The sequence below is a fragment of the Thunnus albacares genome, chromosome 18 (assembly GCF_914725855.1).
Source record: "Thunnus albacares chromosome 18, fThuAlb1.1, whole genome shotgun sequence".
Classification (NCBI taxonomy): domain Eukaryota; kingdom Metazoa; phylum Chordata; class Actinopteri; order Scombriformes; family Scombridae; genus Thunnus; species Thunnus albacares.
The window spans coordinates 27,085,491-27,104,681 of record NC_058123.1 but is presented as its reverse complement, the minus strand read 5'-3'; the positions used below and the strand labels follow the sequence as shown (position 1 = coordinate 27,104,681).

The following is a 19,191-nucleotide window of genomic DNA, read 5'->3' as shown; positions in this document are numbered from 1 at the left end:
AGGAAAAGATGCTTTTACTAAGTTAAATCTGAAAACTCACAGTACATTATCAAAACATTCATTTTACCAAATATCACATTGTGAAAGCCACTCATTCTTGGTAAACTCTATTTATTTGGCAACTACTGTCTTTATTCTGATGCTGCTTATATAGAAACACATTGGATGAAGAGAACATGTGCAGGATATGCTGTATAACATTCAATTATGTTCAATGATAAAACGGGTAAATTACATTGAAATCAGTGTATTTATTTAACTCAGACGTAAAAGTAAACCCAGTCCTTCTGTTGAGTGTTTTTTTTAGATACATCTGCAAGAATGAACATGTCAGAAGCAGCATCACTGAAGAATAGAGAGCAAGCGAGAGAGAGAGGAGAGTGGGTGAGAGATAAGGAGAGAGGGGGAATAACAGAAAACACACACATGTGGATGAAAGAGAGTGAGTGTGCACATATGAACCGAAGGAGTGAAGTGAAACTCAAAGTTACTGGGTCGCGGTCCAGTCGCTATCTGTGAGATAACCTGATTTTCCAGTCACTGTAAAAGATCAAAGTCATGTTTCAACTGCCTTTTGAGGCTCCAAAGAATTCTGTGACACCATTTGGGTCTCTGTGAGTTAAAAAACAGGGACTAGTTTGCAAAAGTGGGTTTCACTTTTTTTTTTTTTTTTTTTACAGAAACAAGCACAGCTTACAAGCTCTCTGTAGGAACACATATGGTATTTAAATGTAGGTTAGCGAAATATTAACCAAAACACACTGGTGTTTATTATAAGGGTTGTGGTCGACAATTAAGATGCTGGTGTTTAGCAGGTACTGTTTGCTAATTAGCACTAAACACAGCTGAGGTTGATTGGAAAGTTTTTCAAGTATATGGTCATAAACCAAAGTATTGGATGAAGTGAAATTCTGTGCACTTCATGAATGTCTGCACACAATTTCATGGTAATCAATCTAAAAGTTGTTGAGATATTTCAGTCTGAACCAAAGGGGAGTCACTGCCATCTCTACAGCCACGCCGCTAGCTATAAAAGATGATAATTAAACATGTAATAAATGAAAAGCAGATAATACGAATAAGGCTGCATTCACATCAAGTCTGGCAGTGCATTACCTTCCCCCAAGGTTATGTGGAGGTGTGGGCGTGTGTATTCGTGCTTTAGAACATAAGAGCCGTGAAACAATCAAAAAATAATGTTTTATTTCTCTGATTTACTGCTTTGTTCTCACTATACCACTCCCTTGTTTCATTCACTCTCTAGTTCGCTTGACCACCGCTTCTCTCTTTCTCTCTCAGCTCACTAGCGCTCTCTCTCTTTTTCTCTCGTCATTTTTAAGTCAGGAAACTGACAGCAAAGCCTAACTTTTAAGGTCATACTTTCAACGTTACTACACGAAGAGAAATTTTCTCCCCTTGTCTTTGTACTCCCTCATGGCAGAGTTGTTCAGCTCTCCTACATGGTGAACAAGGTTCTTCTTCCAGTGGGCGTCTTTGGTCTGATCGCCAGTTTACGTGATTGGCCACTGTGTTTTGGCAAAAGTTGATTCTGGTTCAACTTCTTCCTACATGGCTGCTGCGATATTTTGCTTCACCCCATGTGGTCCCCATTCCTGCAGCCTAAACACACTACTACCATTCAAATCAATGGGAGAACTGGTTGTCCACATTGCCAGATTTGGTGTGAATGCAGCCTAAAAGAAGCAAAAAGATATAAAAAGGATCACTCACATAGTAGATGGAAAAATACGCATTACATTTCTGAAATTTTATGTATTCTAAACTGCTTCAAATGGATTAACCTGCTTTGACCATGAAGTCCTGTATTCCCCACACTGTCTGTTAGTTGTTACGTGGTAAAGAGGCCACTGCTGGTGGATTTAGGGCGTTTGTTAAATGTTTCCATCCTGCAGTGATTGGGCCCCAATGACGTTTTAAATGGAGGCGATTTAAAAATCTATATATGACTGGAGTTAACTTTTCCTGAGGCAAAAAGCGGTCGAAAGCTGATCTAACATAACTGACTGGTCGAGTTAAAAGCTTTAAAAAGACCGGACTCAGATTTGATTTTCAAATCTGGATCAGCAGGTTCAAGCCTCTTTGGATGGAGACATGCGGCTCATTTCAAAATAAAACAGGTGAAAGAATATTCCAAATTTTTAAAAAATGAAATGTTAAAAACAGAGCTGATTCAAGTGTCAGTCATGGTTTATCTGTTTTTATCAATTTCCTTTTGATAGATCTATCCTTCATTGGCCACACAGATTATTATTATATGATAAATTGTTCACATTTTCTCATTTTCAGAGCACACACACAGCGAAGTGCAGACTCATGTGAGTTTAATACAAGTTCATCAACATAAAGTCTGCAGCTCTTCTATCTGTCCTTCATTAGGATAAAATCTGAGGTTGTTTCTGGTTTCTTTATGGTCAGTCTATCAATCAGTCCTTTGACTTTACAAGAGAAATATTAATGACCATAAGTGCTTGACAAACAATGTTACAACCAGTTTTCATCTTAACCCATCACTGGGTTAACAGGTCAAATCTACATTTTCATCACAAATTTTACTTTTAAAAACAGTCGATCAATCAATTAATTTAGTCTATTAACAGAAAAAAGGGCAACTATTTGAATAATTGATTGTTTTAATCATGTTTCAACAACAAAAATGCCAAATATTCTCTAGTTGCAGCTTCTAAAGTGAGTATTTTCTGCTTTTCTCTGTTTCATGTGATAATAAATGGATTATTTTTAGATTTTAGAGTGCTTGTCGAACAAAACATGTTACTTCATGACAACACCTTTGGCTTTTGGAAATCATGATGGACATTTTATGATATTTGCTGACACCTTACTGATCAGTTTAATAAATCAATCAAGAATATAATCAGCAGATTAATTAATGATAAAAAATAATTGTTTGTTTTTTTAAATTGATCAACGGTTATGGATAACTCAATTCTATGTGAATGTGCAGTTGACCTCAGCACATTCCTTCTTAAACTGAAATTCAAATTGTTCTTAAAACATCCCTCTAATCATTTGAACCCTACAAACACAGCTTAGGCTTCAAGTCCAAACGGCAAATACAGCACCCTGATGAAGGCTCTTCTGAACGTTATGATGATATTATTTACAGTTGTCAGGCTGTTAGATTTGGACTCACAGATGATTAAACAGGAAAGCAAATCCCACCAGATGTGTAAAGTGCACTGTTGGGTCACTGTAGATGCTATAGTTGCTATTTGTCCTTTTACTTTAAGAATATTTTTTACAGTACCTGCACTCAAAAAAGTGCTTTCACTTGAGTTCTGCAGCGATATTTATGCAGGATCAATGCAGTTTAATAAAGGACCAGTACAATGACTGCATACAGTGCTAATGCAGTACAAGTATATGGAGAAGGACTTGTGCATTGACACAAACCTTTCGATTGAAGTGTGAGAAATATATCCGCTGAGCCTTTATCGGTTTTCCACAGCGTGCTGAGGAGAATATTGAATTTTTTTTTTTCCAACAGCAAGGACAAACTCTGCATGAAGGCCATGCTCAATATATAACACACAGTGTGTATGTGAGAGATGTGTACTTGACTGTCTCTCACGCACATGCACAGAGATGGAGGCACTTAAGCCAACCCACTCAGAGGTGACAGTTTTGTATAGCCAGACCGAACACGCCATTACACAGTGATCACAGAGTCTCTGCAGGATTAAAGTGCAGCCGTTCACATTGTGAGTGTGTCCTGTCCTTTGAAACGCCTGCAGACCAGAGACAGCAACAACTCCAACATGTTTGCTGTGGTCCACTCGGGAGGCAAACTGTTATTTAATCAGGAGAGACAAGTGAATGAGGCAAAAAGAATTGTTTATTATACAGATGATATTGATGATTAAGTCTTGTCTTAAACTCTAAAGGGAGATTTTCAATTGAGTGACATCAGTTCTGAGCAGCAGCAAGATAAATCCCTCCATGGAGTCCAGACACTAGTGGTGGTGGCTGATGACTTCTGCTGAGACTGATAAGGCTGATGAGGTTGATGAAGTGATGCACTGATGAATCTGCAAAGACTGGGTGGTGATGGGGAGGTGGTGGAGCGCGTGTAATGGCAGCATGAAGGCATGAAGGGAGAAAACATAAGATGATAGGCTGAAAATGATGGTGTGTCACTGTGCTATTGGTTAGATGTGACCAGCTGATGTGAACAGCCCAATTGACACCCTGGCAATGAAGTTATGAGTGAACATGCATGAGGGATGGAAATGACAGATGGTTTGAGAAATAAAACTACAAACCTGAGTACGCAAAAGATAGTTTTCCTGACTGAACTTTCACTAAAGCTCCATTTAACCTGACATAGTTTTCAAACATGGATGTTATCACTGGTTTTATACTTGATTTAGCTCATTAACTAGAAATCCTGTGAACGTTCCCATTGATCATTTTCTAACTTTTTATTCCTTCCCTCAGGCAGCCATTGGTTTCAGTTCAGTCAACTTGCAGAGACTTGAAACTTGCTGCAGATAGATAATCCATCAAAGTCAACATTAAGTCACCTTTTATTTTATTCAGTTACAAGTACAGATTGAAAAGTCTGCACTGCACTGCCAGGCAACAATACGTGAACTCTGACAGAAATAAAAACAGACATGGCGCTCATTGTGATGGATTAGCAGCAACGTTCTAGTCTATGCGAGATGACTTTCAAACTGCACAGAAAGGAATGAAGGAGGGACTGAATGCTGGAGAAACACATGGTTGAATAGATCTAGGTTACATATAATTATGGCTGTACCCAAACCAGAATTATCTTGCGTCACCAATGTGGGCCAATGCTTGAGATACTCGAGGTCCAGGTTAAGTCTCATGCTTTACCTGTAAGACCTTAGATTTAGTGCCTTCGATCATCATCTGAGATATGAAAACATGTGATTTGCACACAGTCAACTAACAGGCATAGTCCAGTAATAAAGCCCTAATGTACTGCAGAGTGTCTCTCCCGCATGTTTGCTGACAGCCATTTAGGAAGCACTAGAGTCTGGTTAAGGAACAGGATGCACATTGCTACTCTGCCCTCCTTTTCATCACCCTTTTCTATTTCCATTACTGTTAGGTTTGCAGTTAAGTGGTTTGAAGACAAGACTAGCTTTGTGAGTTTATAGCTAGCCATTCTGTTTTCCTGTGTTGTCTCTCTGATGGAAGGACTTCAAAAGGCTAATGCTTCAACTGACAAGATGAGGCATCAACAGATTCCTTGAGTGATGATTTAAATCATCAATGTTATGGGGGCAGCTCGACATATAACCAGTGTTTCCACAGCGTCTAAAAAACCTTTAGTTTAAAACCAAATTTAGCTTGTTATTAATCTTGACATCTTTTGACTTTAAACTCACCAAATCAGTGCTTACTATGGAGATAAAGAGACTAGGCTGACCTTTCAGTATTTTAGTAGCTTCTGTGGGTGGTAGAAATCTTTAAGTTTCGTTTCACTCCTATGTTTTTGTTCTGACCTCCTTCTAACAGATAGCAGCCTCACTCTTTCCTGAGTGAGGCTCTGCTTTGTCATGCTGTCAGAGCTGGAATTAAGTCTGTTGAGTTGTGTTAAGCTAAAAGCTTTCCACTGGCAAACAACTACAGAGTTTTCTTTGTGAGGAAGCTACAGGAAAATGCCAGCTTTGTCATAGAGGTTATCTACCGACTGCAAACTCCTTGATCTATAAAAACTGGTCTATATGTAGACATGTGGACTTTGGATTTTTCACCAGTTTCAGGAGGAATGGTAAAATAAAATGCAGTCACTGTGAACTGCAAGTGTCAGGTGGTTATTTCAGTTTGAACCTCAAACCATCACACTGTCATGGGCTCAGATCATAGTTGCTTACACAGCATGACACAGAATGAGGAATGTAATTCAAGAATATAGCAAATGATATTAACATTTTTTAAAGATTTTTTGGTAGTGGTCAGTAAACACAAACCCCAGACTTTAAAAACATCCCTGCAGTTACCACACAGATATTCAGGCAGGTTTTTTAAAGGCTACGGTAATGTCATATAACCTTCTGTAAGGTAAAGTAACGTTTTTTGGGGGGTTTTTGTCTTTCAGGTTTATGAGCAGGACGACCTTTCAGAGCAGATGGCCAGTCTAGAGGGGCTGATGAAGCAGCTCAATGCCATTACCGGCTCTGCCTTCTAACCTCTGACCCCGGCCCCGGCCCAGCCCTCAGCCACGGTCCAGTCTGGAACCCTTCTTCAAGCCGTGATGTCACCTGCTGTCCATTCGCTAACGGAGGCAACAGGTCAATCTGGGTTTGAAGATGCCTATGGGGAATCAGACTTCCGTCTGTGCTGGGTTGAGTTTTTTTGGTTTCTACTGGTCTCGGCTAGTTTGGGACCGGGACTGGATAGAAACTGAGCATAAACGCTACAGCAGCACAGCATCAACTCCAAGAACAGGACGATGGTGGAGGGGCTCTTTAGGGGTTCAACTTGAAACCCCTCGAGGCCCTTCAACCTCAAAAACAAAACTAGAAAAACCCAATGCCCAGCGCCTCGACTTAATGAAACAGGAGGAAGGGATTATAACAAAAAAAGAAGACATAATTCTACAATCCCTCCTGTTTCTCTTCTTTGTGGTATTTAATAGCATCCTCCTCCGCTGAGTTCTCCACAACTCAGTTACTGTGACCGTACCTCACTTATTTTTCATTATCGCCGTTGGGGTATTCCTTTTGTCTTCTGTTTTTTGTTTGGGTATTTCAAATTTGTGCAGTTACAGGATGTGTATATGGTTTGAAAATGCTACGGGAACCTACAGTAAGACATAGAGAACACATCCTCAGCCACCAAAGTTTCACCAAAACTTTTTTTTTCTCACCTGGATCCAAGGTTGCCTGTTGTGGTGATGCGAGGTGATTCACGGTTGCCTCGCCGCCATTTGTTTCTTTTTCCTCGGTATCGCTTTCTTTTTTTTCCTCTCTTGAGCAAAATAGTATGATTTCACCAAACGAACCATCACCTTTAACCCATGCAGCCCTTCCACCTCTGGATCCTGCGGTTTAAAAAAATAATAAAGGGATTAAAAATGGGATTTTGGCCAGTGTGAGAACCTGCTAGACCAGTCGAAATCGTCTGGATCTGGATCCAACCGACTCTTCTCTTACAAGACTGTATAGAAACCTCTATAGACTCCCACAGTCTGTTGCTGCTCTTGACCAAGCCTTTACTCTCCCTTACCCAGACGAACTTCAGTCTTCACCTTCAAGGACACGTGTCGTTGCCAAATTCTCATCTTGGAATAGTAACTTTCTTGGTTTTTGTTCTTTGTTCAAGTCTGTCTCCGTCTCAAACGTGGACTGGAAGTCAGTGAAAAAAGTAAAATGATCTGGATGGAACAAATTGTACTGGAAGCCTGGACTGGGATTGGTTCCGGACAAACAAAGTTGGCTCTGAATGGTATGTGGTGATTGGTCGTTTTGAGAAACGTGTTCAGATTTACTCTTAACACCTTGTTCACAATTCGTCATGTTGCACTGTTTGTAGGTAAGTCAGTGCAGCATCGCCCCCTGCTGGTTGGAGTATTAAAGAAGGTTGAAGGTTTGAAATGGAGAAAGATTAAGTGAAGACTATGCTGTTGGCTTTTTGGACATCTGTTCATGTTTACATTTTGAATGCACACGATATTCACTGAAGCAAAGTTATGGAAAAAGATAACATGAGCACCACCAAAACCTTTTCTTGATATCTCGTGAAAGAGATAATTGAGTTGTGATCACAAGACAGCAGTTTGTCATCTCAATAGATAATTAAACCGTTATCTTTGGATCAAGGTCTCAATTATAAGATCGTCTTGTTTTCTTAAGAAAACAAATTAAGTTTGTCATCTTGAGATAACAAGATCATTAAGTCAGGATCTTGAAAAAAATGATACACATGTACATAATTAGCAAGTATGGCTGGTTTCTGCCTTCATCAAATAAAACAGCCTCAAGAGGGTGCTGTGAGGGTCCTGTCATAGTGGAAATTTGGCAATAGTCAATTGTGAGGGAGGTGTTACAGCAACAAAATCATGGATATTATTGGTATTATTATTATTATTATTATTATTATCATTATCATTATTATTATTGAGATTAGAGATGGTAGTGGGGCAGCTGATGATGATAATAGTGAGTGTGATCTCTACCACTGTTTATTTTTACACTTTGTGCAGTTTCAGTATATGTTTGACTGAAGGTGAGTGTGTTGTATTTGGGCCTACGTTTTAATGAATTTCATGTTTACTTTTCATGAGATAAACCCACATGTACCTCTGTCGACCTTGATCGTCCACATGGGAAAACTGTAAAACCGCCAGCTTCACTTTGAGTTTACTTCAGGGGGTTCCGTTTTTTATACAAAATTAAGGAGAAAAAAAAACGAAAAAACACAAATATAAACACAAATAATGCATATTCCACAAAGTATATTTTTACATTTGCTGTCCTGTCAGAACTGTGTTTTTTCAAATCAGGTTTTTTTAAACACATTTCCACAGAGAGCTACTTTACAAGGTCATGAACCGCCATCAAAACCGATAACTTGCAGCCTTTGAAAGCATCAAACACAGTTAAATGTTATTCAAAATTCAATCATTAAGTGGTATGAGGAGAATCTTTTATGCCATTTTTTTAGTTTTAATATAAGCTGAATCCAACCTGCAGCATTATGGCGTCAGGGTGACCTCTTTACATGAGGTCAGTCAGGAAGACATAGCAGAGAGCATCCACCTGTCAGTTCTTGTCAGTTTTGACAGGAGGAAACGGTGTGAGATTAAATGGGTTGTTATGGGAGGTTTGGATTTTGTTGCTGCAGTGAAGTAGAGTGAGCAAGGTGTACACTGTTAAAAAAAAAAAAAAAAGAAAGAAATCCTAACAAGTTGGTCTGTTTTTGAGTCTTATGGTTGTGTTTTCAGTTTATTGATCCACCAGTTGTCCTTTTTTATATAATAGTGCAGCAATCTGCCAAATTCTGCCATTTTTCAAAATATCAAACCTCATTTCCACAGATTTCCTGACTCGAGAGAGACATAATTGGGCATAAGTGGAATTACCCCCCCCCCCCCCTATTTCAGGAAAACTCAATTAGGAGGCCAAGTATGTGACTGAACGACTTGTGAAGACGGATCTTTTTTGTAGTGTGCAGAAAAGCAGGAAGAAAAAAAAACTCCTCTTTCAACATAAAATGACAAATGATTCATTAATCAGCTGAGGTGAGAAAAAAAAAAACCCCAAAAAACGGGCCATCAGTATGCTCCATATTTAACTGTGTCACCCGAGTCACCATATTGTAATTTACAGACCTTTATCTTTCTGTGATGAAAGTAAAAAAAAGCCTGAGGGAGACAGAGAGAGTGAAGGCAGAGCAGGTGAATTGATATTCAGAGGTGGTTTGTATGTGCGAGCAGGGCACGGAGGAATGAGGCTGGGAATTCATTATAACGCCGTTTCGAATATTATGATTCAAGCTCACGCTCGCTGGGCCGTTACAGCGGCGCGGAAAATTCCAGGGGACGGAGGGGATGGAAAGGTAACGTCTCTGCAGTACGAGCATGGGGATGAAAGGTGAGGGAACGCAGGCAGGCGGCCGGTGTGGGGATCAAACTCATCAGCGTGTTCTGGGAGATACATCCAGTCTAAGCCCAGTGCTTTCATTCTGCTCCGAGTCGCTCTTCTCTTCCTCCTTCAGAAGGCAGAATGATGGAACGATCTAACACTGCTGGGCGAGATGGGAATTTGATTTAAAGAAAGAAAATCAGATTTTAACAGTGAATGCTAAATTAAATGGGGCTGTTGACACAAGAGATTTCTTCTTTTTAGTGTCAAAAGAGGAAAGAAAGATGAAAGCAGACATAATGATTAGAGTTAAAGGTTCATGGTGGTTTTGCACGTTTCAGACTATTAAATTTAAATGATATTAAATATCTTTTTAAAAGTACAGCTTATCGTTTTCCAAATCATCCATGAGTTCTCAGCAGCCATTGGTGTCAATTCATTACTGTGAAAATCAACTTGCAGAGACTTGAAACTTATATTCACAGTTGGAGGTCACAGATGTATGTAATCACTGTTTTTACATTCAAATAAATCTGGTGCTTTGTAGGTGGAGACGTCATCTTCCTGTGCCAGAGCCAGAAAAATAACAACAAAAATAGCCACCAAAAATCTTTAGGTTTAGGTTTATTGACAAAACTAATGTATTATAAAACACAATGCAATATATCATACTTTGTCAGGGATAGAGTGATAAAGTCCATCAACCAGTAAACATGATGGAGTTCATTGTCTGACATCAAGAAATATTACAATATAAGCACTAAACATAGATAACTGAATCCTAAAAACAAAAACTAGATAAAGATAAAATAAATTTGGAGTGTTTCCGTGTGATAGCAGCATGACTCATCAATTTTTCTGCTACTAGAAGTTTCAGCTTTTTAGTAAAAGCCCAATAGCAAGAACTAACAGCACAGCCAGAATAAAACTGGACCAGACAGGATGATAATATCTTGAACTGTGTATGTAAAGTAAGTCTGCCTTCCTGGCTGGATATGTAATTACTTTGCTAAGTACTTGTCAACAGTGGCTGAGATCTATGCAGCTGTACAGGTTGTTGTAAGTCGAGTTATAGAAGTAGCAACTCTAGGAAATCTTAAGTAGCAGAGCTGGGAGTAAGTCACACATGTGCAAGTCACAAGTCTAAACCTTCAAGTCTCAAGCAAGTCACAAGTTACTGTGGTGAGAATCAAGCAAGTCAAGTCATATGAAACTTGTAAATCTTACTGATATATAACATTTTGTGGCAATCAATAACAAGCCTCCTAAATGAACAACAATGCAGAGTGGGGCTCTGAAATTATAATATAGCTGTGTTAGCTAGTAATGTGCCCGCATAGTTTAACTGGTTATATGGCCCCGAATCAGTCCCCCGACTGTCTTTTACATTAACAATGTCTTCTCAATAGTATGCATAATCAATTCAAAGCCAAGTCTAACATAGAAAGCTAATGGTAAGTTTAAGCTATCTAATGTTTGACCAACCAATAAGTTTCTTTGTGGGTTTTGTTGTGACGGATGAAGTTGGATGTTGTGGTGGTCATTAGGTAGACATAACAAACCTTAGGTGAACTGCTCCTAGCAACAATCATGGAGATGTATATCCAATCATCGGATCTGTCAGTCAAACTGATTGGTTTGGCCAAACAGAAGAGAAAATGGATAACATGAACACAATGTCAGACTGAGTAATGAGATGAAAACTAGATTCAGTCTCATTTTCAAACTATTCTTAATTGCTTCAGATATAATCTGAACATTTACTTTATTTTAGTTGACGTTACATGGTCATGTTGTGCAGCAGGGACTGTTTTAAAAACTCTCCTTGTTGGTGCATTCAAAGCTATTCTGACATTGGAGATTTGAGAGTCACAGTTTGCTTCCAGCAACGGGACGTTTCAACAGTCAAACTTCACAAGCACCAGCAAAGAGTGTTTTAAAAAGTGACCCTGCTCTTAACCACATGACAGCATGATAGTTAACTAAATGTTAACTGTGATGGATTATGTGACTGCAGCAGTTTTTCAAATAAAGTTCTTCACAGTCACAACAGTTCCTCCTAACCAAACTTTAGAAATATATTCAATATTTTGGACTCATGGAGACCTGTAGTTTCTCCAGATTGATTTTCATAGAAATCAACAAACTAGAGGCTGTTTTAATCTAAAAGCTGAGGGAGGATTTTGAAAATGATGAGTTTGGCTGCCAAGTTCAAAAACGTGCTGTGAAATAAAACATTAAATAACACCACTTTGGTCCTTTAAGTTCAATATGGGACATTTCACTACCGTCACATTGAGGAGCCAGTTCTTAGCAAACAGTTTAAAGCAGTGCGGTCACATCCAATTGGCTGATTAATCTAACTAATATTAGTGGATGATATTTCCCTGCAGCTCTCAAATGATACTGATCTGAAATGAAATGAATTTAATTGACTGTTAATTATTGACTTTAATAATTCTGTCATTCATCAAGACAGACATCAGATTCAGACTGGTCTTTCTGGTCTTTCCATTCTTGAGGTGCCGTAAACACCAGCTCACAATGTTTTAAACATTTTATTTATCACCATTCATTTGCCCCTAAGAGTTTATGTGCCTTTAACTTTTCACAGCAGGTTTTTTTTTCTCTGTATTTAGTCACTTCATTTGAAGTCTTTGTAAAATGTTAAAATGTGCTCTGTGCTGTGTTTAATTGTTCTTCCGCACTGAGTCAACACAGAGAACAGATGAGACGGTCTGTACCACCGAGGGTTTCTCCCGAAAGCGCTGCATCCCTTTTAAACAGACTAAAAAGAAAAGCGGTTCTTTTTTACTTCAGTGGCACAGATGCAGTGTTCCAGCAGCTGTCTAGAAACAGAGAGACACATCAGACGTGCTAAATCTAGTGATGACAAGGATCATCCTGTACCTGAAATATCACAGGTTGGATCCACAAAGCAGCCAATACGTCCATCAAAATGCAAGATACCAAACTCCTGTTTCCTCGGTGACTCATTTTGTAAAAAATATCCTTCCTTGCAAGTCATTCAGTCTCATATTCAGCCTAAAAGATATTTTTCTTCAGACAAAAAATAACTTGTTGGTTGAGTAAGATTTATTTATTTTAATTTGTGTGTAAATAACTTGAAATAAGAATGATCAGAGCACCACAGTTTAAGAAGATTAAAGTTAAAGTTAATTGTTAATTATTTCACGTATTAGAGAAAATAAGATTTTCTTTCTCAATATTCAAGTGTTGGGATTCAAAAAGATTTTTTTGCAGCGTGCTGGGAAAATGATCTTGGCTAATTATCCAAAATAATAACATTAAATTGATCTATTTATAAATAGGAACCGAAGCATTTGCTGCTTCTTCAGTAAATAACAAAAGGAACAATAGAGAGAGAGAGAGAGCAGGAAGATGTATCTGTGCCACTGATAAGATTTCACAGAGAATCGTCATTTTTATGAAGATATTTCTTTGCCAGACAGTTGCAGGAAAGTAACATCTACGTCATTGATGTTCAGAGTTAAAGCACTGACCATGAGTCAAACTGTCTGTGGTGACAACACCAGCTGCCATAGACCAGCCCACAGCAGACGAACATTTCAGTAGCTGCTTTCCTCCAGTACTGCAGGCTCTTTAACCCTTTGGAGGACCATTTTGTTTAGTTTTTTTGGTCATATTTTAGTCCATTCATGAGTGGTACTAATGATGTGGTTACTGCAAATTATTTTCCAAGACAACTCAAAGGTTTTTGTTCAAAGTGTTCCTTTTATGCAGCCACTTGTTTCCAGTATGAAAATCAACTTTTAGAGCGTTTTCAAACCTACAAAAGGTGTGCTCTGGTCTGAGTCAGTGGATGAAACAGCAAACTAGTTGTGTTTTCCTCTTGGTTTGGTTTCTTTTCTCAAAGAAAAAATTCAAGCCAACCAAAATGCATCTTTTAAATCTACGAGAACGTTCAGTAACAGAAACATAGGAAGAAGGTCCCTTCTGCCCAAATATCAAGCAGGCAACTATGTTGCTTGTCCAGGTTAGCTAGCTGCTAGCAACTATTGATTTCACTCATCCATATCCCAGTATGCAAAGCAGGCTTGGCTACAGGTATGTCTTGTAGTTGAGTCGGATCGAGATCAGACACATTCCCACTGCAAATTAACTGCTCCAGAATTCGTTTGTGACCGGACTGAGATTACTTCCTCTAAAGGGTCTCGCGGAGGTTGTTTTGCTCCACAACTGAGTACGATGACTGTGTTCAGATCTGCCCAAAAATATCATACCAAGGGGCAAAGCCAACCAGAGTTCTAATCAACCAGACTAAACAATGCAGGTTTGAAAATGTCCTTAAAGACCTTATATGACACCCTTATATGGTTGCAGCTGAAGAGATTAGCAATTATTCAAAAAAAGGAAATTAATTGGCAACAATTTTATTTTGGTGATCTGTTAATCATTTAAGTAATTTTTCAAGCAAGAATGCCAAACATGACCTTGTTCCAGCATCTCAATTATGAGGATTTCTTACTGATATCTGATAGTAAACTGTATGTCTTTGCGTTTTAGCCTGTTGGTCTGAAGAACCAAGCAGTGTGAAGACATTACACTGGACTTTAGGAAATTGTGATGGACTTCATGCACTTTTCTGATATTTTATAAACCGAACAATTAGTGATACAATAATTTACTGATTAGATGATAATGGAAAATAATTTAGTCGCACCTTTGCTCAATTTTGTTACTGTTGCGTAGTATAAAAACTCAAAAATCAGCTCTTACTACTATTACCGCGCAACAGATACATGACTTTGATAAGAATAAATGCAGAGTTGATCAGTGATGTATGAGCTCACTCCAAGTCTCTCCAGCCTGATTTTCACAGAAATAAATTGAAAGCGATGGCTCTCCGAAGGAAAGGGAATCAATCTAAAAACTGATGGAATGATTTGGAAAATGAAAAGTACAGTGTGTGCGTTGTAGTTAATGGGCTGAAACATTCAAAAAAAATAAAAGTATAGTTCTTTAACTAATGCCAGAACAGACATAGATCCACCATTCTCCCAAAATGAAGTAATCCCACCAAAGCGTAACATTAAAAAAACATTCAACTTCATCACTCAGTGCGAGTAAAATATTAAACATCCAGTCGGCGATGAGGTCGTCAGCTATGAACTAAAAGTTTAGTTGTCTATAAAGGGAAGTATGAGGGGACTTGTGTTTCATTTTGATCAGCTCAGATGTGCATTTTTTTTTTTCTTTCGGTTAAACTTAACATAATGAATCTTGAACCAAACTTCTGGTCTCCATCTGGATATGAAGGTTTGTCTTCAGCAGTCAGACCCCGGCCTTTAACAGACACATATTAGGAGTTCTTCTTGTTTTTTTTTTCTTGTTGGCTCTACATGTGTATTTTACTGTGGAGAAGCGTTGCTGCAGCAGAACTACATTACAGAACGCTGCTTTTTTACAGTGTACAGTTCCACTAGAGTAGTAGTAACTTTTTATAATCAAATTTAATATATTATTATTATTATTATTATTATTATCACTTTATTTTGAGTGCTCTTTAAAACTATTATTTATAACCGTGTGATATTTCTGAAAATGTAAATTTAGTTTAGCAAAGAACAAACTGAAAAAAAGGACTGAAGCGCCGTTCAGACTTTTTGTTTTTTCTTTTCTTTTCGTTTGTTGCCTTAAATTGTTCCGGTATTTTTTAAAATACTATTGTAGAAGGATTATTTACATTTCTTAATCGTTCACCACCAAAATGGTTCATTCTGACTACACACAGTCACCACTTTCTGTTTATTTTAGTCAAAAATCTGTAGATTGAGGCTACGATCACATCTATGCAGTTATCCTTTATAACAATAACCTGTATATACATGAGAGACATATCCCGAGGGGTTTGTAACTTAGTTCTTAAATAGATGTTTTGTAGCCAAGAGTTTAGGTTTGATGCCTCATCTGCCATCTGGAGCCAGGAAAAAAGGGTAACTTAACACATGGCTCAAAAGCTTTTACATGTGACCACAGTGATGTCAGAGGGTCCTGAAGTACACCTGTGCATCACTGGGTGTGAGAAGGTATCCTTTAATCTGGGTTAAAGAAGGTGAGGCATGGGTCTTAAATCTTACCCCAGATAGATTATCTATCTGACTCTTTTAGGGACTGTTCTGGTACGTTTGGAGATGCTCTGACATCAGAGATTTTACAATCAGGCCAGAGAGAATTTATATTTACCTTAGTACAATGTCCATGTTTAGTTATTTGTCTTCTGGGTTTGATTTTCTAATGAATGCTATTTGGACCCTCTAAAAAACAAAAAAAACAGGATCCTGACCAATTCTAAATGTTTGAGGCTGAAACTGATATATATTAGAGAGTTAAAACAATCTGACAAGGATATATCAACCATTTTTAAATACATTTTTTGATAAGGATTACTTAAATTTGGTTATTTAAAAATTGTGACCAAGGTATGTGCTGAGACGGACATTGAAAAATAAACTTGTCAGTACTCTAATGGAGACACTGTTTCCAAATGATACATACATTTTTGGCATTTCTGCGCTTGCATTTCCTGTTACCTATCGGCTGGCATACAGATAAATACTGATGTATTGGTGGTAATGTAATATCAGCACAGCCAATTCATCAGTCAGGCTCTAAAAGCCCCTACTATTATTCTCTATAAAGAGAAGATGATTGTGAGTTCTCAGCCGTTAAAGCATCCTTGAATGCATCACCATATTTAAAAACAGTCCTCTCAACTGCATTAGGACACAATAGCATATCTTTGACCACAAAAGTCAAATGGCTGCCTGGAAGGTAGGAAATCAATGTCAATGTTATTAGTAAAATGCTCCACGGTAAAGTACAGGTGAGATAAATGTGATTTGTAGTTAATGGTCTAAAACATTCAGAAACGCACCAGGATGCTCCAACACTTCGTCCTCTGTCAGTGGAGACTCTAGTCCTTGTGAACTCGTCCTGTGGTGACTGTGTGAAACTCAGAAACACCAACCAGACCTGATAAGGTGGAAACTGGGGAGACTCAGCTCCCGCATTTCAAAGGGAAACTCGACTTCATTAACTTCTTTCTTTGGGCGCTTCACTCCTGTGTGGGAACCACTGAGGATCAAAAAAGGGACAAATTACATGGTCAAAAAAAAGAAAAAAAGAAGGGGAAAAAAAAGACAAAGTGAAGTTGGTCAGGGATGTGCTGACTTTGAAAGTGGCCTGATGCTGGTGTGAAATCGACTCTGTCAGTTCCAGCAGAGACACTTTCGGGCCGATAGCTAACAAAAAGAAAATAATTGTGTAGGAAAAAAAATTTCTTAAAATGATTTGGACCTCATCTCATTGGGGTGAAAGGGGCCAAATTAAAATGGCCCTTATCTCCTCTCACACAGACAATTACTTCATTTCCAGAACATCATTGTTCGACAGAGGAGCCTGCAGACGGGATGGCTCTGAGTAAATACAGTTTGACTTCATCCTTTAAAAAAAAAAAAAAAAAAGCCTAATCCTCGAGTCATTATAACCAAATTAGCTTAGTGACTGCAATATTTAAGAGTGTACATTTTGTTCATTTGAGTGAGGGGGAGGAAAGATGATGACGACGGTGAAGATGATGTATCTCAGATTAAGTAAAGCGAAGTTTCTATCCACAATGTTGTATACAATTGCTGGTTTTGTAATGCACTGTAGAACAGTCCCATGGTCCTTTTTTATAGAAATGTTATTTCAATGGTGCATTCTTTTTGTTTGATAAATAAAGTTTTGATACAAAAGCAAACATGCCGTTTGATTAGTGTTTATGCAACTGATTTTTTTTATCTGATTAACATGCCGGGTGTCATTAATGTGTGTGTGAGAGTGTGTTTGTGTGTGTGAAATGGTGAGGTATGAAGTGCTGCCAGCGCCCCCTACAGGCAGCAGTGTTCATTATAGCCACAATAAAAAAAATTGTTGGCCAGAAGAAACAACATACCGATGATTTATTTACTCTTAGAGCCTTACCAGTAGTGGTAGTGGAACATGGAGTTCAGGTCATGGGGTCATTAAAATAAAAAGGGCTCATCCTCTGGGGAGCAGGATTCCAGTGAGTTACTGTGGATGACAGATAAAAACAGAGGAAGTGTTAAGTTTGCATTAACAGTCAGTCTCTAATATATAAAAGGCATGGCTGCTATGTGTATTTACAGTAAGTACTTTGCATTATATAATGTAGGTCTCATCTCTAAAATCAATGTAAATGTAGTGGAAGGGTAACACTTTATTTTAAACTCTCAAGTCCTCAATTCACAAAGCTTCTGAGAGCAGTAAGTAGTTAACAGGTGACTGATGAGCCACTTGGGTTTTGAAGAGCATTCTTAGTTTAAATAGATAATTCTGACACAGGGCTGAGATATTCAAAGTTAAACGCGAACATTTTGTGTGAAGCTGTGACACAAAAGTCTACCGATGTTGAGATGCTCCTGTTGTGACTAGAAATGGCAAATAGAGGACAAACTGTCTGCGGTTACGGAGTTGTATAACTCCACATCAATCACTTATAAAGACAGAGCAAAAGAAGCAAAGGGCTTGGAGGAAAGTAAGCGAGCCACTAGGAGTTCCTGGTGAGTTCTGAAAAGATGTATTCATTATTTGAACCCAGAGTGTACTTTCCCCGTTAGTCAGTAGTAACATTAGCTTACCTGGCTTTCCCAGCAGGTTGTTTGGCTTACAAGTGTAATGATTTGGATTTAACAATCTGATTTTTTCATGTCAGAGGAGATATGCAACAGAGAATGGAAAGGCCTCAGCTACAGAGGACAGGGAGTGAGACAGTGAAAAAGAGTGGGTCAGCTGCAGGGTCAATAGAAGTGGAAATATTCTGTGGTTGTCATTCCTCGACCCCTTTGTTACCTCGAGGGAGATGATGGGTAACATGGGTGGAGGAAGATAGTGCCCAGGTCAATTTAGTGCAGGATGCAGGACCAGTCGAGCACGGAGGCAGTGGCAGGCAAAGTGAGGCAGTGCGAGAGTAGTGCTGGGAAGTTTGAGTTGTCTCGGTACACTTGAGTCTGGACTTCTGAGTATATCGAGTATTTAGAGTTTTCCAGTACTGGGTGTTGCGCATCTCTCAGGCCACTATAATAAAGGACACACTAACTAAATGTGTGTGTATCAAGCAGGCGCGTAGCCAGTAATGGGCCTGGGCAGCACTGGCCCACCCAGCCAAGTTTGATCAACATAAATTTTGTAACAATAAATATAAAACAAATATATACATGGAAATAAAAAAGAATATAAACCTGATTTATTGTTGACTTGGCGTGTTTGTTGAATTTGTCTTTTGATTCAAACGGAACTGTTGAAATAAGTTGTAGGAAGTGTAGGAAGTTCCACATCTCTCAATACCTGATTTGATACCATGGCAAAACCAGAAATCCCATTCAGGAGACACTGCTTTATTTAAAAACTTTTTATAAACATTAACAATTGAACAGAAACGTTCTTATTTATACATACAGGCTGCATTAGAATAAGAATTACAAATTAAATATTGGCCTGTAGCCTTCAAGTAGAATGCAAAAACAGCCCAAAAAATAGTCATTTC

At 38.5% G+C, this 19,191-nt stretch overlaps 1 protein-coding gene across 1 annotated transcript in view; it reads left to right on the top strand.

Annotated features, from left to right (window-relative positions):
* dcc (DCC netrin 1 receptor) overlaps positions 1 to 17,385 on the top strand; it is a 196,618-nt gene extending 179,233 nt beyond the window's left edge. Inside the window, exon 29 of the mRNA XM_044334582.1 lies at positions 6,113 to 17,385. Coding sequence (XP_044190517.1) covers positions 6,113 to 6,202 — 90 coding nt within the window. The 3' untranslated portion in view covers positions 6,203 to 17,385. The remainder of the gene's footprint in view (positions 1 to 6,112) is intronic.
* Positions 17,386 to 19,191: the final 1,806 nt, after the last annotated feature.